General features: G+C 39.6%; 2 protein-coding genes across 18 annotated transcripts in view; one reads left to right on the forward strand and one right to left on the reverse strand.

The window, feature by feature from the left end:
* CEP63 (centrosomal protein 63) overlaps window positions 1–17461 on the reverse strand; it is a 73585-nt gene extending 56124 nt beyond the window's left edge. Inside the window, exons 1-5 of one of the 12 annotated variants that reach the window (XM_070794492.1) lie at window positions 17303–17461; window positions 16251–16339; window positions 14295–14332; window positions 7060–7128; window positions 5963–6140 (exon numbers count right to left, since the gene is read on the reverse strand). In XM_070794492.1, coding sequence (XP_070650593.1) covers window positions 5963–6140; window positions 7060–7128; window positions 14295–14323 — 276 coding nt within the window. In that variant the 5' untranslated portion in view covers window positions 14324–14332; window positions 16251–16339; window positions 17303–17461. The other 11 variants (XM_070794500.1, XM_070794507.1, XM_070794519.1 and 8 more) reach the window with 11 other exon arrangements.
* Window positions 17462–17532: 71 nt separating this feature from the next.
* Window positions 17533–23135, forward strand: ANAPC13 (anaphase promoting complex subunit 13). Of its 6 annotated transcripts, none has more exons than XM_070794575.1 (3): window positions 17533–17557; window positions 18840–18970; window positions 22730–23135. In XM_070794575.1, exons 2-3 carry the CDS (start codon window positions 18872–18874, stop codon window positions 22853–22855), a joined length of 225 nt encoding a protein of 74 aa, XP_070650676.1. In that variant the 5' UTR covers window positions 17533–17557; window positions 18840–18871; the 3' UTR covers window positions 22856–23135. The 6 variants fall into 6 exon arrangements, with proteins under 6 accessions (XP_070650676.1, XP_019817688.2, XP_019817678.2 ...); XM_019962129.2 differs by lacking the exon at window positions 17533–17557 and adding an exon at window positions 17688–17820; XM_019962119.2 differs by lacking the exon at window positions 17533–17557 and adding an exon at window positions 17734–17863.
* The last annotated feature ends 636 nt before the right edge of the window (window positions 23136–23771 follow it).

The raw sequence follows: 23771 nt of genomic DNA on the forward strand, positions 1-23771 counted from the left end.
TTATATATAAGGACACACTGAAAGTAAAGGGGTGGAAAAAGATTCCATGCAAATGAAAACCAAAAAATAAAGATGGATTAGCTATATTTATATTAAAAACAAACAAAAAACAAACCTTTAAAACATACTTTTTAATAAGATACAAAGAAGGGCATTAAACATTTATAAATATTTATGTACCCAAAATAGGGGCACCTAAATATGTCTCACATTTATTAACAGACCTAAATGGAGACATAGGCAGCAATACAATAATAATAGGGGACTTTCATACCCCACTTACATCAATGAAAAGATCACCCAGACAGAAAGTCAGTAAGGAGATACCAGCCTTAAACAACATATTATACTATATGGACTTAACAGATATTTACAGAACATTCCATCCAAAAACAACAGAATACACATTCTTCTCAAGTATATATTGAACATCTTTAATAGACAGATAAATCATATGTTAGGCCAGAGACCAAGTCCTAATAAATTTAAGAATATTTAAATCGCATCAAGCATCTTTTCCAATCACAATGGCATGAAATGAGAAATTACATGACGAAAAACGGAAAATATACAACTATGTGGAGATTAAACAACATGCTACTGAATAACCAACTGGCCAAAGAAGAAATCAAAAGAGAAATCAAAAATACCTTAAGAAAAACACACACGTAAACATTAACATGCTAAAATTTATAAAATACAGTAAAAACAGTTCTGTGAGGGAAGTTTACAGTGATAAATACCTACTTCAAGAAGCAAGAAAAATCTCACACACAATCTAACTTCACCTTAATGAACTGGAAAAAGACAATACAAAGCCCAAAGTTAGAACAAGAGAGGAAATAAAGATTCAGTTCAGTTCAGTCACTCAGTTGTGTCCGACTCTTTGCGACCCCACGGACTGCAGCACGCCAGGCCTCCCTGTCCATCACCAACTCCAGGAGTTTACTCAAACTTATGTCCATTGAGGTGGTAATGCCATTCAACCACCTCATCCTCTGTTGTCCTTTAGAATAGAAATAAATGAAATAGAGACTAAAAAGACAACAAAGATCAGTGAAACTTTAAGAGCTAGTTTTTAGAAGGCAAATAAAATTGACAAAACCTAAGCTAGACTAAGAAAAATAAGAGAAATGACTCAAATAAGTCAAAAATGAAAGAGGAGATATTACAAGTGATACCACAGAAATGCAAAGGATCATACAGACTACTATGAACAATAATATGCATACAAATTAGACAAACCAGAAGAAATGGATAAACTCCTACAAACGTATATGCTCAAAGACTAAATGACGATGAAACAGAAAGTCTGAATAGACCAATCACTAGCAATCAGATTGAATCAGTAATCAAAAACTCTCAACAAATGAAAGTCCAGGACCAAATGGCTTCACTGGTGAATTCTATGAAACATTCAAAGAAGAATCAATATCAATCTTCTTCAAATTCTTCCAAAAAATATAAGAGGGGGGTGAAACACAATTTATGAGGGCGGTATTACCCTGCACCAAAACCAGACAAAAGTACTACAAAAAAAAAATTTTTTTTTACAGACTAATATCCCTGAGGAACATAGATACAAAAATTCTCAACAAAATATTCAGCAATACATTAAAAGGATCACATACCATTATCAAGTGAGATTTATTTCAGAGACGCAGGAATGGTCCAACAACTGTAAATCAGTCAATGTGATACACTATATAACAAAATGAAGACAAAAATGCTATGATCATCTCAATAGATGCATAAAAAATATTTGACAAAACTCAAATACGCTCATTTACGATAAAAATCTCAAATCTCTCAACAAAGCTAGTATGGAGGAAACATACCTTAACATAATGGCACACATGACAAGCACGCAGCTAACATACTCAATGTTGAAAATCCTGAAGCTTTTCCTCTAAGATCAGGTATAATACAAGGATGCTCACTTCACCACTTTTCTTCAACACAGTATTGGAAGCTGCAGCCAGAATAGTTAGGCAAGAAAAAGAAAGAAGAGGCATTCAAATTGGAAAGGAAGAAGCAATACTGTCACTGTTTGCAGATGACATGAACGTAGCTAGGAAACCGCAGACTCCATCACAAACCAACAGAACTAATAAATGATTTCAGTAATACTACAGGATACAAAATCAATTTAAAAATCTAGTGTGTTTAATAACAAGCTATCAGAAAGAGAAATTGAAGACAATAATCCCATTTACAACTGCATAAAAACAGTAAACCACCTAGGAGTAAATTTAACCAACAAGGTGAAATACGTGTATACTAAAAACTACAAAATGTTAGCAAAAGAAATTGAAAAAGACACAAATAAATGGAAAGATGAAAGACTGAAAGAATCACTATTGTTAAAATGGCACTACTATCCAAAGCAATCTACAACTTCAGTGCAATAGATATCAAAATTCTAATGGCATTTCTCACATGAATAAAACAAACAAAAAAATCCTAACATTTGTATGGAACTGAAAGTCAAAGCAATCTTGAGAAAGAACAAAGCTGGAGGCACCATGGTCCCTAACTTCCAAGTATATTATAAGGCTATTATTACATGCAAACAGTAAAGTTTTATGGGCATAAAATCAGAGACTTAGATCCACAGAACAGAAAAAAGAGCCCAGAAATAAACCCACATATATATGGTCAATTAATTTATGACAAACAAACCAAGAATATACAGTGGGGAAAGACAGTTTCAATAAATGTTGGGTAAACTGGACAGTCACATGCAAGAGAATGAAGCTAAACCACTATCTTACACCATTCACAAAGTTAACTCAAGATGGATTAAAGACTTGAACATTAAGACCTGAAACCATAAAACTCCTAGAAGAAAACATAGGCAGTAAGCTCCTTGATATAGGTCTTAGTGATAATATTTTGAATCTGTACCAAAAGCAAAAGTAAAAAAAGTAAAAGCAGCAAAAGGGAAAATACACAAGTGTGACTGCATCAAACTAAAAAGCTTCTGCACAGCAAAGGAAACCATCAACAAGATGCAAAAGGCAACCTACTGAATGGGAGAAAATATTTGCACATTAGTAACTGACAGAGGGTTGACACCCAAAACACACAATGAACTTACACAATTCAAAAGCAAAAAAACACATTCAATGAAAAAATTCAAAAACAAAAAAAAAAAACATCCAGTGAAAAAATGGGCAAAAGATCCAAATAGACATTTTTCCAAAGGAGACATACAGATAACTAACAGGGACATGAAAAGATGGTCAACATCACTAATCATCAGGGAAATGAAAATCAAAACCATAATGAGAGAGCAACTCAAACCTTGCAGAATGGCTAGTATCAAAAAGACAACAAATAACAAGTACTGGCAAGGATGCAGACAAAAAGGGAAACCTTGTGCACTATTTGCAAACACTTAAGTTCACGCAACCATTATGGAAAATACTACAGAGATTCCTCAAAAAGTTAAAAATAGAACTACCATCAGATCAGATCAGATCAGATCAGTCGCTCAGTCGTGTCCGACTCTTTGCGACCCCATGAATCGCAGCACGCCAGGCCTCCCTGTCCATCACCAACTCCCGGAGTTCACTCAGACTCACGTCCATCGAGTCAGTGATGCCATCCAGCCATCTCATCCTCTGTCGTCCCCTTCTCCTCCTGCCCCTAATCCCTCCCAGCATCAGTCTTTTCCAATGAGTCAACTCTTCCATACAATCTAGTAATTTCACTTCTGAGTATTTATCTGAAGAAAATTAAAAAACACTAATTCAAAAAGATACATGCATCCTTGTGTTCACTGTAGAATTATTTATAATACAAAGATGTGGAAACAACCTCAGTATTTACTGATGAATGAATGGATAAAGAAATCATGGGATATGTGTATATATAAAGAATATTCAGCCATAAAAAACAAAAAAGTTGCCACTTGCCACAGCACGGGTGGACCTTGAGGGCATTACACTAAATGAAGTAATTCAGACAAAGAAAGACACTCAAATACTGTCTGATCTCTCTTACATGTAGAATCTACAAAAACAAAAAATGACCTCATAGATAAAGAAAACTCATTGGTGGCTACAAGAGGCAAAACTTGGATCAGAGGGTGGAAGAAATGAGTGATCGGTGTTTTGTTTTAATAAATTGAGTTTAAAAAAAACTTAAATGCTTTCTTCAACAAATATGTAAGAAACATACTAGGTTGGTGCAAAAGTAATTGCAGTTTTGCATTGTTGAACTCTGCCATTTGATATTGGAATGCATTCTTAAGTGTGATTGTTATACATCATTTTAATGCACATTTTTCACTTTATATTTCTTTGCTAATGACTTATTACTTGCTATTTATTTTATCTTTAGTCTATGGAAATAATGCTAGACAAAAAGCAAATTTGAACAATTTTCTTATTTGAGTTCCAAATGGATTGTAAAGCCATGGAGACAATTTGCAACATCAACAACACATTTGGTCCAGTAATTGCTAATGTACTTACAATACAGTGGCGGTTCAAGAAGTTTTGCAAAGAAGATAAGAACTTTAAAGATGAGGAGCACAGTGACCAGCAATAAGAAGCTAACAACAACCAACTGAGAGGATCGTCGAAGCTGATCCTCTTAGAACTAGATGAGAAGCTGCCAAAGAACCCAGTATTGACCATTCTACAGTCATCTGGCATTTGAAGCAAATTGGAAAGGTGAAAAAGTTTGATAAGTGGGTACCTCGTGAGCTGAACACAAATCAAAAAAATCCCAACAACAATGAACTATTTCTTGACCTGATTGTGACATGCAACAAAAAGTGGATTTCACATGACAACCAGAGACAAGCAGCTGAGTGACTGGACCACAAAGAAGCCCCAAAGCACTTTCCAAGGCCAAACACACCAAAAAAAAGGGTCATGGTCACTGTATGTTGGTCTGCGGCCCATCTGATCCACTACAGCTTTCTGAATCCTGGCAAAACCATTCCATCTACAAGTATGCTCTGCAAATTGAGGAGATGCACCAAAAACTGCCACACCTGCAGCCAAGACTGGTTAACAGAAAGTCCCCAGTTTTTCTCCACGACAATGCCCCACCGCACATCACACAATCAACACTTCAAAAGTTGAATGAATTGGGCTACGAAGTCTTGTCTCATCTGTGATATTTAGCCAACCTCTCGCCAACTACCACTTTTTCAAGCATCTCAACAACTTTTTTCAGTGAACACACTTTCACAACTAGCAGGAGGCAGAAAAATGCTTTCCAAGAGTTCATGGAATCCCAAGGCATGGATTTTTATGCTACAGGAATAAACTTCTTTCTTATTGGCAAAAATGTGCTGAATATAATGGTTCCCATTTTGATTAATAAAGATGTGCTTGAGCATAATTATAATAAAAAGCAGAGACATTACTTTGCCAACAAAGGTCCATCTAGTCAAGGTTATGGTTTTTCCAGTGGTCATGTATGGATGTGAGAGTTGGACTATAAAGAAAGCTGAATGCAGAAGAATTGATACTTTTGAACTGTGGTGTTGGAGAAGACTCTTGAAAGCCCCTTGGACTACAAGGAGATCCAACCAGTCCATCCTAAAGGAGATCAGTCCTGGGTGTTCATTGGAGGGACTGATGTTGAAGCTGAAACTCCAATACTTTGGCCACCGATGCGAAGAGCTGACTTATTTGAAAAGACCCTGATGCTGGGAAAGATTGAAGGCAGGAGGAGAAGGGGACGACAGAGGATGAGACGGTTGGATGGCATCACGGACTTGACGGACATGGGTTTGGGTGAACTCCAGGAGTTGGTGATGGACAGGGAGGCCTGGCGTGCCGCGGTTCATGGGGTCGCAAAGAGTCAAACACGATTGAGTGACTGAACTGAACTGAATAATGATTTAAAATTCACGGTCTGAAACCACAATTACGTTTGCACCAACCTAATAAAAGGCAAAGTGAAAATATCAATAAGAGCAGCAAATCGTCTGCATTACCTCTTTGTGTTTCAAATCCAACTGACTCCTGAGAGCCTTAAGTTCCCGTTCACGGATGTCCAAGCAAGTTTCTAGAGCGTGTGTCTGTCCTTCCCATTCAGATTTTTTATGAGCTACCATTATGTCAATCTGTTTCATGAGCTCCTGCAGTTCTGCTTCACAGGATGTCAAAAATCCCCTATAAATAAGAACAGACCCTTAAGAACACAGAACATATCTCCAAGTGGCTTTTCATCTCTCACATGTAAAAACAGAGCAAATGTAAACCTACCTAAGGTGGAACAATGTCAACAAATAATCAGAAGTAAAAAACAGGATCTCTGAGTTTTTCCCTTTAAGGCACATAAGGTGATCAGCTATTCCACAGAACAGTCTTCCTCCAGCAGCCAACCTAAAGCCTACATTATGTGGCCAAACACAGACTGATGGAAGTCTGGTTTGGGAGTGAGACTTCCACAACCAACAACTATCTCATCTTTAACATTTCAGGGAAGCTTTCCGAAGAATCCAGGCAAGCATATGTCACATTCTCAGCTAGCCAAGCAAATAAAAAGCTTTGGAAACAAGTAGGAAAATAACAATACAACTTTAAGAACTGTCTTAAGAAATTCTTCCTTGAGCCAAATTTATTTCAGCTACTTCTTTCCAACTTATTAAAAGCAACTTACTACAATCTATCTTCCTGTAAACTTACTGATGTCCTTCAATATTTCAGATGTCAGATATTACAAAGGTAAAAACACAAGTGGACACAAATGTATTGGATTCAAAGAGGTTTCCAGGAATGGCCACAGAGAAATAACTACTAAGACTTAAATATTTTTAAAAAAAAGAAAATCATTTGCTCTTAGTGTCACAAAATCCTTTTGTTTTTTAAAAGTCGAAAATGTAAAGTGGGTTGACAGAAAGTATCCAGCTTCACACTGCTGAGATGACGGAAACACCCCAAGGAGACATGCTGTCCACAAACATGACACGATCAGCCTAGATTTTGTTCACATTTCTGCTTCTGTACCCAAAGCACAAAATGGTCAGAGGCGTAACTCAGACATGCTTTTTAAACTCAGTGAGAAACTTAGGGTCAAAAGCAAACTTACCCATCATGCCCCCGATTTTGTATTCCTTCCAACAAAGCCTCCATCGCCAAATCTCCTTTGTTTTGGCAACTGGGAAAGCAAAAGAGTCAGTCAGGAGAAAACTCATTTTTTATGTTGCAACATTCCAACTTACAAACTTAAGAATGTGAATGAAAGCATACAAATTAACAACGAGAAAATGTAGCACTCCTTAGGATAACTGTAGAAGAGTCAAGAAATATCCCTTCAAGAAATAGCAGAAACAAACACACTTCAAAATAACTTCCAATGATCTGCGCTGCCACTGACACTTCCCCGCATGACTAAAATCAAATGCCTTATTGTGGCACCCCTACTTTCTCACGTAAGAGCAGGTCTGGGTGGAAGTGGGTGCTAGCAGCAGAGGGACACAGACACTAACAAATCCAGAGGTCAGAGGAAAAGTTAGCTTCTTTAAAGAGACAGTGTTAAAAGGTAAATGTTCTGTGCTTGAACTTATTGGTCCATCATGGGAGCTCCTATTCAACTCTAGATGACAGGCCCATGAAGCTCCTAGAACAGCTTCCATCCCCTAAGAGGCGACTACTGACCTCCTTCCTCTGCACTTCATTGTTCTTAGTCCTTAACAGGTCATTTCACTGGAGTTACATCACACTGGAAATGTCTTTTTTCCCACCCTTTTCCCTTACTATTCCACCCTCAAGGGCAGAAAATTAGTTTTATTTACACCTGCAGCTCCAGGGCTTAGTGTGGCATTTCAACCTGATCTGCGCTGAATGCTTTCGGCTGGCTTATCTCAATTCCCCTCCCTTTTTTACCTAGCCCCCTGTACAAACTGGTCTATAGCTGGAGAACTGAAAAGAATCTAGCAGAGAAAGAAGGGAAGGGAGACAGAACAGACTATCACAGAAAGAGAAAGACACACCATAAAGAAAGGCAGATGAGACGAGAAAGACCGCCCTTAAATCTGGATATGCCAAAGAACAGTAACTGCTATAAGTTTCTCACTTATCACAAATCTTCAGAATGTTCATGTGTCAAACCACTACTCATTCCTGAAGAACTGCTTTCTTCCTTCAACATTCAGAGGCTCAACTCTGAATCCTCTTCAAATTATACTGCTCTAAGAGGACTTGACCCGCCTCTTGAGAAACCTGTATGCAGGTCAGGAAGCAACAGTTAGAACTGGACATGGAATAACAGACTGGTTCCAAATAGGAAAAGGAGTACGTCAAGGCTGTATATTGTCACCCTGCTTATTTAACTTATATGCAGAGTACATCATGAGAAACGCTGGGCTGGAAGAAGCACAAGCTGGAATCAAGATTGCTGGGAGAAATATCAGTAACCTCAGATATGCAGATGACACCACCCTTATGGCAGAAAGTGAAGAACTAAAGAGGCTCTTGATGAAAGTGAAAGGAGAGAGTGAAAAAGTTGGCTTAAAGCTCAACATTCAGAAAACTAAGAGTATGGGATCTGGTCCCATTACTTCATGGCAAATAGATGGGGAAACAGTGCAAAGAGTGGCTGACTTTTATTTTTCTGGGCTCCAAAATCACTGTGGATGGTGATTGCAGCTATGAAATTAAAAGACGCTTGCTCCTTGGAAGGAAAGTTATGACCCACCTAGACAGCATATTAAAAAGCAGAGACATTACTTTGCCAACAAAGGTCCATCTAGTCACGGCTATGGTTTTTCCAGTAGTCATGTTATGGATATGAGAGTTGGACTATAAAGAAAGCTGAATGCAGAATTGATGCTTTTGAAATATGGTGTTGGAGAAGACTCTTGAGAGTCCCTTGGACTGCAAGGAGATCCAACCAGTCCATCCTAAAGGAGATTAGTCCTGGGTGTTCATTGGAGGGACTGATGTTGAAGCTGAAACTTCAATAGTTTGGCCACCTGATGCGGAAAGCTGACTCATCAGAAAAGACCCTGATGCTGGGAAAGATTGAGGGCAGGAGGAGAAGGGGATGATAGAGGATGATATGGTTGGATGGCATCACTTACACAACGGACATGGGTTTGGGTAGACTCCAGGAGTTGGTCATGGACAGGGAGGCCTGGCGTGCTGCGGTTCACAGGGTCGCAGAGTCGGACATGACTGAGCAACTGAACTGAATGGAACTGAACTAACCACTAGATATACAGTATTGAAACTGAAATAGCCCTTTTCAAGGAATTAATAGTCCAGTATGGGAAAGAAAAAAATTTACTAAAATGTTCCCCTAAAGTGATAAATACAGTGATACAGACATGCATAGGGTATCCTGCAAACACAGGAGAAGAAGACTGGAAAATACAACCATGGCACATTATCTGCACTTATTTCTAAAGTTACTATCAGGAGTATTAAATAACTATTCACGCATAAATATGGCAGAGAGGATTTCTTTCTAGTTGGTTTATCATTTTTATTATACCAAAATTAGACAAAATAAAAAGTTAAAGGTTTTCATGTTCTATTCCACTGTCTTTCAAACAATGATACAGTCAATTACAACAAGACAAAGATTCTGCTTTGCTCCACTGCAGGGAACTGACAGGCAGTACACAGTTCAGACAGTACTAGGCAGATGAAGATCCAGGACAGAGTCTTACTCTGCAACTAACTAGCTTTGTGTCCTTGGACTTCACTTTCTTTCTTTATGAAGAGGCATGACCTATATAGTCTCCAAAATTTTTTCCAGTTTTTAAAGGGATTCTAATGGTCAAACACATATATACTGTAAGTACCATGCTCTTGACAACTCTATGTGGATATTTAGATTTAGTAACATAATACACAATATATTTTCTGGATGACATTATTTAATAATTAGCAATATTTATTTTGTTGTTGTTCAGTCGCTAAGTTGTGTCTGACACCATGGACTATAGCATGCCAAGCTCCTTTGTCCTCCGTTAGTTTCAGGAGTTACTCAAATTCATGTCCAGTGAAAAGCTAAAAGTCACTGAATGCTCAACTGTTCTGCCTTGTCTATACTGTCTAATTCAATCTTCATAACAATCATAAAAGATACATACCATCATTTTGAGGAAACTGAGGCTTGAAAGGTTAACTTGACTATGGTAAACTACAAACCACAGTCCCAGGACTCCAACCTAGGCACTGTGACTCCTAAGCTCCAGCCAATATGTGATCTTTATATATTTTACAGTATTCCAGGTCTTAAAATACATCAGCATATCTTCTTTTGATTTAATAGTATCTTCCTGATATAAACAAAATGAAACCAAACTGAAAAGTCTGGACACAGGAAGAAATACAGATTGAACCGTGACACCACCACCATGGACACCAGAGGGCAGCAGCAAAACAGTGAAAAGATCCCATTTCAGAAAGTAAAATCATGGTCTAAGACAATGAGATCTGTTTTAAACAAAAGGTGGGGGTGATGTGGGGAAGATAAGTAACATTTGCTACAGAAAATAATCTAATATAGAATGTTTTTTAAAAAATACTTTCACCATCTTCTTGAGCAGCTAACAAACACCATCCCTTCTCCTTCCTGAGGATCAGGTAAAAAGCAAGAACTCAGATTTCTATGGACTTTTCTGAGTTTCTCTCGCAGCTATATCACAGACTCCTTTCCTAACAATCTGACCCTCATTCAGCTGCATGCAGTACATTACTCTGCTTTCTTTTTTGGCCTGTTCCATGCAATAATTATGTAAAGTTTATTCTTTGTCCAAAAAAAATACAATTTTAAGTATTACGTTGGTGCAAAAGTAATTATGGGTTTGCACTGTCAAACTTTGCCATTTGATGTTGGAATACATTTTTATATAAATGTGGTTATGTTATACATCATTTTAATGCACATTTCTAGCTTTATATTTTTTTGCTAATGACTTATTACTTGATATTTATTTTATATTTATTTTAGACTAGGGAAATGATGTTAGACAAAAAGTAAATTTGAACAATTTTCTTGAGTTCAAAATGGGTCATAAAGTAGCAGAGACAACTCACAACATCAACAATGGATTTGGCCCAGGAACTGCTAATGAATGTACAGTGCAATGGTGGTTCAAGAAGTTTTGCAAAGGAGACGAGAGGCCTGAAAATGAGAAGCACAGTGGCCAGCCATCCGAAGTTGACAACCATCAAGTGAAAGGATCACTGAAGCTGATCCTCTTACAGCTACAGAAGAAGTTGCTGAAGAACTCAGCATCATTCTATAGTCGTTTGGCATTTGAAGCAAATTGGAAAGGTGAAAAACCTCAGTAAGTGGGTGCCACATGAGCTGACTGCAAAAAAAAAAAAATTGTCGTCCTGAAATGTCATCTTCCCTTATTGTACACAACAACAATGAATCATTTCTCAATCGGACTGTGACATGCGATGAAAAGTGGATGTTATAGGATAAATGGCAACCACCACCTCAGCGGTTGTACTGCAAAGAAGCTCCAAAGCACTTCCCAAAGCCAAATGTGCACCAAAAACAGGTCATGATCACTGTTTGGTGGTCTGCTGCCTGTCTGATACACTACAGCTTTCTGAATCCCAGTGAAACCATTACGTGTGAGAAGAATGCTCAGCAAATTGATGAGATGCACCAAAAACTGCAATGCCTGCAGCTGGCACTAGTCAGCAGAAAGGGCCAAATTCCTCTCCACGACAACGCCTGACCACATGTCACACAACCAACACTTCAAAAGTTTAACTAATTGGGCTACAAAGTTTTGCCTCATCCGCCATATTCACCTGACTCAACCAACTACCACATCTTCAAGCATCTTAAAAACTTTTTACAGGGAAAATGCTTCCACAACCAGCGCAGTGGCAGAAAATGCTTTCCATGAGTTCATGAAATCCCAAGGCATGAATTTTTATGCTATAGGAATAAACAAACTTATTTGTTGTTGGCAAAAATATGTTGACCGTAAGGGTTCCTATTTTGATTGGGCTTCCCAGGTGGCGCTAGTGGTAAAGAAACCACCCGCCAATGGAGGAGACATAAGAGACATGGGTTTGATCCTAGGGTGGGGAAGACCCTCTGGAGAAGGGAATGGCAATCCACTCCAATGGACTGGAGAATCCCAAGGACAGAGGAGCGTGGCAGGCTGCAGTCCATGGGGTCGCAAAGACTCAAACATGACTGAGCAACTTAACACACTATTTTGATTACTAAAGATGCACTTGAGCCTAGTTATAATGATTTAAAATTCAGTCTGAAACCACAATTATGTTTGCACCAACCTAATAATTAGTGTCATAATCTGTTATTCCTTGCCATTAACATAAAATGTTAAAGTAGTTAAATAGAAACTTTGCAGCTCTATAATTGGCACAGGACAAGCTTAGTCATTTCAGCATTTAGACCAAGACATCAACAATCAAAAGTTATAATTAAAAATCTCCTTTGGAATGAAGACTGTTTTAAATCAGTGAAATCTAGAATAAGGTGGTTAAAAGAAATACAGGCTTTTTCATCAAGTCTGGAAAGCTGGGAAAACATACTTTAAATCTTAGAGAAAAAGAATCCAAAGAAGGTACCTAATAATTGACAAATCTTTGAAATTCATTAACATATTGGAATTTAAGAGCTAGAAAGGACCAGAAGGCCTCCAATTTAGCTTCTTCATTTTATAGATCAGGAAAAATATCCAGAAGTATGTGCCTGAGATCAAATTATTCACAAAATGGGACACAGAAAGAAAATAAATCTAGTTGGAATTATGAATTAATCCTAAGAGAAAGAATATGTCTATTCATCAAGTCTCATTTTAAAGGAGGATTACAATGTTTTGTCCCTTACCTGCCTTAGTGTTACTGTGATTACAAAGATCTATGGCTGTGTCAGATATACTATGACTGAAAAACTGTACCTGCTCCAATAAATAATCAGTATCATTTACAAATGCCCAGAAGGGTTCCTACTTAAACTTAAGGGACAAAATTATCAGATAAAAGATCTAAGAAACCTCCCAAAATAAAAGTGAAATTTTAAAACATGGTCTAAATTATGACTCCAAATTCAGAAAGAATAAGGGCAAAGACTAAAAAATTTTTAGTAGACAAAAATACAATCTTACATGGTAAAAATGCTGTAAGCAAAGCTGAAAGATAACTGACAACAATACTTAAAGTTTTATCACAAGGGGTTAATTATCCAAATGCATAAAGACTAAAACTACTAAAAACTGAAGGGAAAAAAGAAATCTATAGAAAAATGGGCAGAAGATAAGAACAAAGAGTTCACAGAAAGAGAAATCCAAATAAACATATGAAAAGATGCTTAACCCTGTTCACAGTAGAGAAATATAAACTACATGTTATGCATAATTGTCAAAACACATTAAGCATATAAAATTATATATAGATATATAATATATAGTGCATTTGTTCTTACGTAAGGACAAGCCCCAAACTGGTAAATACGATACTTGTAAGAAAGGGAAATAGTCAGGGTAGAGAAAACAGGAAGCTAAACTTGTCAGGATGGACCTTAATGGGTACTTGTTTTACAGGCACTATGCCAATGTTTTACTTATAATGAAACAAATCCAAATGAAGGGAAAAAAAAAAGCAGTACTGAAAATTACTGGAAACGAAATAAACTATCAACTAGATACCAAGTTGGCAGCCTTACCATGTAACAAATTGCTTCATACGCTTTGAAAACACAACAACTTTACTGTATATATTTCAGGTGGCGTAGGTACTAAGGACAAAAAAGTACTACAAAGAAATCCTAAACTAAATTCAGGAAACAGTTAACAGTAAATTTGGTATTCTTAATTTAAAAGAATTACATATAGGAAAAAAGTAACTATGTTAATAAGCAAAAGAGAAAAAGATATAAAAAATATAAAATCAAGTGTTTTTAAAAAGCTATGAAATTAAATTGGCAATATCAATGTGAATTCTGTATGTTTCTTGTTTTTAAAATGTACCTATTTCCTAACTTTGGCTACTGTAAATCCTAAAACCAATGACCAACCTAGTAGCAAGAGCACTTCTAGCACCCAGACTTGTCTCTCAAATCACCTCAAAGAACCAGGGCTGCTTGGTGGCCAGAAATGTATAAGTGAGCCAGGAACATGTTTTAAAAGAAAATAAAGAAACTCTCAAAGACTACCACTGGTCATATCAAAGTGGACAGGAGCCAACTTAAACAGGCTGCCACTTGCCAACAACTTGAGTATGCAAAAAAAAAAGACTGCAGTAGGTTGAGAAACTTTAAATATATTCAAATCTATAAGTTCATGATGATTAAAAAAAAAAGAAAATCCTCATGGTTACCTTTGAAGGTTGCTAGGCCACCAACTCATTACTGTGCTCTGAAAATAGAGGGAAAGAATTAAGCATTTTTCTTGCTTTTCTTGTACAAACTGTATTTCAAATAGCTGGTGGGGTAATCAAACAGCTGGTGAGTTAAAAAGTTCTTCATAAAAAATTTCCAGCTAATACTAAGGAATGATGGAATCAGAAAATCACTATAATGCAGCCCCTAATGCAATAATGGATATAAGCAATCTAAAGCCATGAAAGGATCTCACCATTAAGTGAATGGTTCGTGGATAATTTCATGATGAATAGATTGGGCTGACAATACCTGAACCCATGCTGCTCAATCTTAACATTAAGAAAGAGAGAAACTCAGAAATAACGTGCCTCACTGAAGGATTTTGCACCAACAATGAAATCTTCTTCTGCCTCCTCCCCCAAAAGAGTCAAGGTTGAATCTGATCAAGCTTCTAGATCAGTGCTGTTCAACAGAATTTTATGCAATTATGAAGACACTTTGTATATACAGCATTTGAAGAGTAGCTATTTGGCATATGTGTATTGCTGCTGCTGCTGCTGCTACTGCTGCTGCTGCTGCTACTGCTGCTGCTGCTAAGTCGCTTCAGTCGTGTCCAACTCTGTGCGACCCCATAGACGGATTAGACACTTGAAATGTGCCCAGTGCAACTAGAAAACTGAAATTTTTAGTTTTATTTAATTCATTTAAGTAGCCACAGGTGGTTGACACCTACTATATGGGCTGTGCAAGTCTAGATCTCACTACCAGTTTACTCCCTTTAAAGGAAATAAAGGGAATAGGTGTACAAGTTAAAAGATGGCATCTGGATGCAATCAACTAAATCTAGAAGTTAAGGGAAAAAAGGGAGGCAACAATATTGTAACATTAAAAAAGATTGAGGGACTTCCCTGGAGGTCCTTCTAGTACAGGACCTTCTAGTGCAGGAGGTTGCTGGTTCCATCCCTGGTCAGAAAGCTAAAATCCCACATGCCAAGTGCCCAAAAAAACAAAACATAAAACAGAAGCAATGTTGTAATAAATTCAACAAAAGACTTTAAAAATGATCTTCATCAAAACAAAGCAAAAAAATCTTAAAAAAAAAAAAACAGAAAAAGATTGAAAAAGTATATCAACTCAATGCAACACATGGATCTCTATGGGATTTTAATCCAAACAAGCTGATTTTAAAAACACATATATGGGGCAGGTGGGAAAATCTGAACCCAGACTGAATACTGACAATGTTGTTCAGTCGCTAAGTCATGTCCAACTCTTTCCAACCCCATGGACTACAGCACGCTAGGCTTCCCTATCCTTCACTATCTCCTGGAGTTTGCTCAAACTTACATCCAATGAGTCAGTGATGCCATCCAACCATCTCATCCTCTTCCATTGACCCCTTCTCTTTCTGCCCTCAATCTTTCCCAGCATCAGGGCCTATAGGATTTTTACTAATTTTCATAGATGTGATGACAAAACTGTGGTTTTGTAAAGCTGAAAACACAATCTGAGTTCTTAGAGAAAAAAATTTAAAGTAACACAGAAACCAAAAATTCATTTCCTGAAACCCAGGTCAGTGTCGGTTTTAGCTGAATTTCAAACAAGCTGACATACGTTTAAAAGTAGGAAGCTCTAATAAAGTTGACTTCTGATGCTGTTACCATCTAATACCACTACTACCTTAACTGACAACGGGAAAGGCCAAAGTCGTTCTACCTTTTAACGGGAGACAAGTGGCATCAATACAGTTAATACATACCACAACTACAATAATTGTTAAAACCTGAATCTACATCCATTTTAAAGAGTAGTGTAACTGAATGTTTCTAAACATTTAGCCCATTTTAATTTCAGTCGTTCTTACTATACTGATCACTGATGATATAGTCAAGAGGCAAGAAGCTCAAGATAAAAACCTAATGATACTACATTTCAAATAAGAAAATACATACCCTTTATTATATCATTAAGCTACAGCTATGATCAGTATAGAAATATTTGAAGGTAAGGTGTAATGATCCTTATGGTTTCCTCTTCGTATCTAGAAAATAGTTAAATGCAAGCATGTGGGGAACTGTATAACTACAGGGCACAAATCCTACAGTACTGTTTTATTAAAGGAAGAAAAAAAATGTTAACACTGGTTTAAGGAACCGTTTGTAATGCTTAAGGAAAACTACTCTGCGCAATACGTGTGCTTTAACTAGTCGCTGTAAATGAACACGAGTCGCTGACAGCAAGCTCACTTTTACTCTCTGATGTAAAAACTACATTATGAGCCTCAAGTTTACTGCTTTCAAATATGTTCATGATTATAGTGTTCTATGGACCCATCCCTTTTTTTCTATTTATTTCGCATCCATGATTTCTATGGAGCAATAAGTTCAGGGTTCCCCAAATTCTGTCCTTCATGATTTCTCCCACATTACCTAGTACCTCTGGAACATTAAGGTTTGTAAGTCAATTATTTTTAAAAACTTGCTAAAATTCCCACCCATAAATGAACCGCTATCACCTGTCCTCAGTAACCTAAGTCGCAACAAGGCTAGGAAGCTAGCCAGATGAGGCAACCCAGGCGGGAGGGCTGGGCCGGGGGTACCTCCCTAGAAGTGGCAGACTGACTCGCTGCCGACTCCGCTGGGAGAAGGGGAACAGCTCGCCCACCCCGCCGCCCTCCCGCCGGCCGGCCTCAGGGGAAGGGCTGACCACCTGGCTGGCCCGGACTGCGCGCCGTGAGAGGCCATATCTTGCTTCGCGGGTCTGCGAAGCGTTTGCGGAGAGGAGGGGCGGGGCGCCGGGGCGGAGCCGGGCCGGCGGAGGCAAGCCTGGAGGCCAGCGGGTGGCTGAGGAAGTCGGCCCCCGGCCATTCGGCCGCTCAGTCTGCGGCCCCACTGCAGCCAGGGCTGCCTCCGGTTCCGGACACGGGCACCCGTCGCCTGTTGGACTTTCACACATGCGGTTACAGGCCTGCCACGAGCGCGCCCCCGAGTCTTCCCGCCGTTACCTCCGGACGGGGGCGCGCACGCGCGTCACCGCCAACCTGACGTCCAGTCACGGTCTTGGGAACGTTCGTTCCGCCTACTGCTCCCTCGCTTTTGATTGAAGCAACGTCCTCCTTGACTCCCCCTCCGCCTCGCCAAATGGGCTCACCGACATCCGGGGATCGGCGAGCAGGGCGCGTCTGTCACATGACCGCTGGGGGCGTGGTTCTGGCCGCGCTGAGCCAGGGCTGGCAAAGGTTTCCCGCTCCCTAGCTTAGGTAGTGTAGGAGAGGAGCACGTTCGGGTTTCGGCCGATCCTATCGGCCGAGGTCGTTGTCCTCACCTCATCCTCATAACTACCTCCCTTACCGCACGTCGGGAGGGTAGAAAGGGCTTACACGGCGGTCCTGGACGTCCCCCGCTTCCGCATTTGGTATAGCCCGCCTCGGGCCGGAAGCCGAGGCTGTGGGGCGGGATCCCACGCCTGTACGGACGGTGGTGGCCCCAGAGGGTCATATTTAGCGGGGAAAAGGCATTCCAGGTTTGCTCTTTTAACTACAAGCTTACGGAGCTCTAAAACAGAGGTGAATTAAACTGCCCCTGTCCTGGAGAAACGCACGCACCGCTTGTCTGGGAAGACCCTGTAACGGGCAATGTAACAAGCTCCTGATGGGGCCCATTCACGGCGCCCAGGGAAATAGGGAACCTGCGGAGGGGCGGGTACCGCGTTCTTCTTGGGGCTTAGAGAAAGCTTCCTGCAGGAGGCAACCTGGGAGCTAAGTTGTTTAGAGTGACTGGGGGTTAGCTGAGGAAAAAAGGAAGAAGACAGAGCATTCCAAGCTTTGGGACAGTCACGTGTGTAAGAAAGATTTTGTTCAGGAAAGTGGTAACAGTTCATCATGGGGACTGGCATGTGCCTGGGACGGCGGCTGTGGCCTGGTCAGTGCCCGCCTTGTACTTAACACGCTTCCAGCCCCTGAAGAGTGAAGGCACCTTAGCGCCTAACTCTGGAAATGAGACGTTAGCCCCGGTGAGCTGACACCCAACTCTGAGTTTGGAAGGAAAAATAGGTGTTCATGATGGGGCAAAGAGACCTTTTTAGGTGCAAAAGCTGGAAAGTGTGACAAGTTAGATGTATTCTAAAGAAGAATAGGTGAAAAACAATTTGAGGCCAAATTGGGGGAAAACATGCTGAATCATTAATAAGAAATGTACGCACAGCAATTGGAAACAATAATGCTTGAACGATCAGTCATAAAGCCAACTTAACTTGCCTAGTGAATCATAAAAACAAGGAACCATTCAAGGGCAGAATGCATGCTGACGCTGAGTGATCCGAGAAAACTTGACCAAAAGATGGAATCTATGTGTGACTAGGAAGATCAGCTGGGAGGTACTGTGATGTTATAAAGAAACTGTAATCTAATCCAGGTGAGATGAGTCTTTCCCGGGATGAGCCAATGCCAAAACATCCACACTGAAAAGCCTAGAGAACCCTAGTGCTGGATTACATCATCTTTTCATTCTTCATGTTTAAGAAATAACCTGTTTGGTTTACAGGTCCCATCCGACAAGATCAAAGCTGCAAGAGAATGGACAGTGAGGTACAAAGAGATGGAAGGATCTTGGATTTGATTGACGATGCTTGGCGAGAAGACAAGCTGCCTTATGAGGATGTTGCAATACCACTGGTAGGCTGTAATGTGTGCTGAGGGTGATGGGTTAAAGGTCTGATCTGGTAGACCCTAGTAGCTGTAGGTTATCAATGGACAAATAAACTGAAGTCAAAGAAATCAAAACTATGGAGTCCTCTGACTCTAGAAACCTCTGGAGAGTACTTAGCTCAACTTTGTATTTGAAGAGAAATGTGGTTCAGATTGCTGAGGTGACCAGCTCAATTAGAGGTCATATAAGAACTAGAACTGAGGTCCTCTGAGCTATGTTATGTCCACCACACCAAAGGTAGTAAAGAACTTAATGCATACCATAAGGAGGAACAAGAAGCAGTGGTATATGCACTTAATTTCTCTACCTGTGGCCTGTCATTTTTAGAAACTCAAAGTTTTGGAGCACATATCTATTCTAGGTTCCCTGGAAAATATTCAGAAGAGACCTGGCTTTTCTTCTTTTACATTTAGATCATCAGGCTTTTTTCTTTCCTAATCTCTGGAAAATTCTTCTGCAGGGAGTTTGTTAAGCCTCATGTCATAAGATCTAAATGTTTTACTCGAATAAATGCTTACTAAAAATTCTGTTTATGTCATAGAAGCCTAACAAGAAGAACCAGGACTGTTTTTCTTTAGAGTCTGCCAAGAGTTGTTGATTAAATAGAGCTTGCGAACAGGTGGTCTGCAGCAGCCGTATATGTTTTCATTTAAGAATAAGAGGTAATGTGTTCAAGGAATAATACACATAACAGGTAATAAATGACAGCTTAGTTCAAGTTTAGAAAAATAATCAAAAGAGCATAATAAGAATTATAGCTCCACTTTCATTGAATACCTGTTTTGTGCCATGGACTGAGGTTGAAACCTAACATATTTTATCTATATCCTTAAAAGAACCTTCGGGGGTGCTGATGATGTCCCCACTGTACAGGAAGAAAATAGGATCAAAGAGGGAATCTTGCCCAAAGGTTGGTAGCTAATAAGCTGGCCTTCACACTGAGGTCTGTGAGGCTCCAGATCCTGTCCTGTGGACTTCTGTTGGTTCTTTCATTCTGCAAGCAGTTCTTTGAAGCCTATTATGTGCCTTAGTACTAGGTAAACATAAGGACGTTTCCTGCCCCTCTGAGTCTAGAAAGGCAGCATATATCAAAAAATAATTGTAATAGTAAGTGTTCTGAGTGGAGGTCATGAACAGCTGTGTAGTCTAAAAAGTGACTGCTTGCCTGGTGGGCATTAGAAAGGGCTTCAGGAGGAAAATCACATTTAAGCTGGTCATAGGGGAGGAACAGAGGGTTAGTGAGGGTGGACAAGCAGTGGGAATAGATGTGCAAAAGTTTTGAATGGCTTTGGGAGATGGTAAGGTATTCAGTGTGGATGGAGAATATAACTGTTGTAAGTAAGAAGAAAAGTTGGTCTTGGACCTTATTTTGAGAGGAGCATTTGATACCAAGCTTACCCGTCATCCTGAGGAGTGAGGATCCTCAAAGTAGAGATCTGCTATGTTCAAAAATACTAGATCAGTTCAGCAGCATTATTAGAGAATGTCTGCCAAGGAGAAAGGAGCCAGTGACAGAGCAGAGAGGCCAGTTAGGAAGCTAATGCAGTGCCTAGACAAAGGAGGAGGGCCTAAACAAAGGCAAGAAAGTGCAGAGGAATCGCTGAATTCTGGACGTGCTGACAGCAGGATCTGGGGACCATTTGTGTGGGTGGGGTTGAGGGAGAGGGAAATTTCTATGCTGACTTCCAAGCTGTAGCCTGGCCCCATTGCTAATCCATGTCTTTTCCCCAGGGCTTGTGATCCTAAGGCAATGTTTGTGTCAGTTAGCTTTTGCTGCTGCCTAACAAATATCCCCAAAATATGGTGGCTTAAAACAATAGCTATTTATGTCATGATTTTGTCACTCAGCTGAGTCTTCTTGTCTTTGCTAGCATGGTTGATCCCTGCTGGACTTCGTGGTGTTTTACAGTGGGCCAGCAGACTGGCTGGTGGCTAAGTAATTCTGAAGGCTTTGACATGTCTCACAGTTAGCAGGCTGTCAGCTGGAATGATGAGCTAACTAGGCCACAGTCTCATTATCCAGCAAATTAGCCCAGACTTCACATAGTCATTTTCAGATTCTAAGAGCAGGGTGAGAGGAAACTGCAAGGCTTCCTGGAGCCTAGACCCAGAAGTCACATGACCAACCCCAACCGAGGGTTGGGGAAATAAACTCTGACTTTTCATAGGAGTAGCTGCAAAGAATTGTGGCCATTTTTTGAGACTTTGTGTTTGTTTTCCAGGCACATAGGCAATTTTATATGTTGGCCTTTGTTGCAAGAGACAATAGTGACCAAATTAAAGACATGCTTATTTTAGAATGAGATGAAGTTAAATAACTGATTGACCAAGGACTTGTTTATGCTTTGTCAGCTATAAGTAGTTATTGAAGCCAAATTTTCTCTTTGAGTGCATTATTGCTTTACAGTAAATGATAGTTCCTTTCAATTTGTACAAGTATGTTTGAATCTGAGTTTTACCTTTGTAGAGCAAAATGTATATGATTCAGATATACTTGTACATCTTACAATTAAATCATTTTATTCATATTGAACGTCATTTTGAAGGAAAAAGTTATTATATTCATATACTGCAAGTTGGAGTCCAGTGGAAAATCCTAAGTCTGGATATTGAGTAACAGTTTGCTGCCCTTAAAAATAAAGTCTAAATTAAGATAAATGAAAAGAAATATATTGGTATCAGAGAATTCTAGTACTAAGCAGAGTTCTGATAGTAACAAATTTAAATACAAGGAAACTATCAAAAAATTCTCACCACACCACAAAAAACTGGTGAACTATGCGAGGTGATGAACATGTTACCTAGCCTTACTGCAATAATCATTTCACAGTATATACGTGTATCATCATGTTATACACCTTAAACTTACACAATGTTATATGTAAATTAAATGTCAGTAAACCTGGAAATACATAAGGACACTACCCCAGATTCTACACTAAGTGTGGCCCATAGCTTACCATTTTCAGACAGTTGTGGGTAAGGTGTGTTGCTGTCTGCTGCCCTGCTCCACCACTAAAGGGAAGTCTCTTCTATTGTCTTATGTTTCCGCGCTCCCCACTTACCTCCATTATGTAACAGAGGCACGTTGGATACCTTTGAATTGTTTTGAATTGGATTGTTTTGAATACCTTTCTCGTGCGTAAGGAATATGCCAGCAGATGTGGCATTCTATAAAGCAGCCTCCCCCCTCCACCCCCTCCAAATGATTAAGTGCTGGCTGATTTCATTGTTCCTAGCCACTGGTGAGGATGGCAAGTAGTTCATGCCCTGGACACCCCATGTGGTGCTGACCTGCGTTACCTCACTTAGCCCTCACGGCAGTCCTGACAGGCGATGACTACTTTTTTCTCTCATTGCTGAAACGGAATCAGAGCCTCCGAAGGTCTGAATACCTCGCCCGAGTACCCCAGGAAATGGTGGAGTCATGGGCTAGGATCCCAGTGGCTCCAGGAATCCTGTGTCTTTAGCCTTCTGCCACAGTGCCTCCCATACATGCCCCAGAGTCATGATGCTGTTGTTCTGGCTGGAGGTGGATGGGGCACATTTGATCAAAACTTGTGATTTTTTTTCCTCACTTTTTTTTGATTCTCGCTCTTTCTGTAGGGTATCTCTACTACCTGTTTCAGGAACTCACAGGTTTTCCTTCTAAGTGTTCTTGAGTTTTAAGGGGTTTGTTAATGCAAAGGAAGCCATCGTTCTGAATGTCCTTTGTACCTTTTCAGAATGAGCTTCCTGAGCCTGAACAGGACAACGGAGGCACCACAGAATCTGTTAAAGAACAAGAGATGAAGTGGACCGACTTGGCCTTACAATACCTCCACGAGAATGTTCCCCCCATAGGAAACTGACACTTGGCTCCTTGTTCATCAACAGATTTTTTTAAAAAAATACAGATACAAAACATTTTCTTCCTGTCTCCTAACTTAAATCTTTTAGTGATAGATCAACACTCAAAAATGTGCAACTAATTTTGTGGCAGCAAGTTACAGTGTGAAAATACTCAATCAGGTTGAGAAGCTGATTGCGGTTTCTTAGGAATGTAGAACATCTGGCCCTTCGAACCTAAAGTTCTTCACTGACTAGCTTGTGTTTGAACATGATTCATTAAATGTTTGCCTTTAACTCTGATTTTGCTTTACTGTCAGAGTTTATCACCTCCCAACTACTTACATGTGTCCTGTGACACAGGTGATTGGGGATATGAGAGGGAAAGGTGAAGAAAGACGAAGTCAGACCTGAGAATGAACTCCCATTCTGAGAATCATCTGAGTGGGTTTGTGTGGTCTGTAGATGTTGTGGATACATAGCCTGGTCACCGACTACTGGGATTCCTAAAATTGCCCATGAAATTTTCAAAACTTCGGATAAATTTACAAATTAAAAGCTATCTTGACAATTAACTTCTCCCTACAGCTTTCTCTGGTGCCTCAGGAAAGGTGAGATGGACCACTAATTTTACCCAGTAACAGGATTCTTTATTTGCTCAAAGCCCTTTAAGGTATAACTGAAGCACTGTGGAGTCAGTATTTGGTTACACATTTGAGTAAGAACTTGTATTTTGAATAACACATTGATGGACATTTATTTCCCAGAATTATTTGCCTCTGTTATGTGGTATCACTCTTGTTCTCTACCCAGATTGTAAACTCTGCGGGGAGAGGCCCTGGTTTTAACATCTGTACCCCTCCTCATAAAACTGGAAACACTGAATAATTGAAATCTCTCTTCTCATCATTTTTAACGGGTCATTTTATTTACATTACC

The sequence above is a fragment of the Bos indicus genome, chromosome 1, assembly GCF_029378745.1.
Source record: "Bos indicus isolate NIAB-ARS_2022 breed Sahiwal x Tharparkar chromosome 1, NIAB-ARS_B.indTharparkar_mat_pri_1.0, whole genome shotgun sequence".
Taxonomy (NCBI): Eukaryota; Metazoa; Chordata; class Mammalia; order Artiodactyla; family Bovidae; genus Bos; species Bos indicus.

Bases quoted from the DNA above. Each gene is read 5' to 3' on its own strand.
- ANAPC13 (XM_070794575.1), top strand. From the start codon at position 18,872: ATGGACAGTGAGGTACAAAGAGATGGAAGGATCTTGGATTTGATTGAC. The intron at 18,971-22,729 runs GTAGGCTGTAAT...GTACCTTTTCAG, and splicing joins AGGATGTTGCAATACCACTG to AATGAGCTTCCTGAGCCTGA.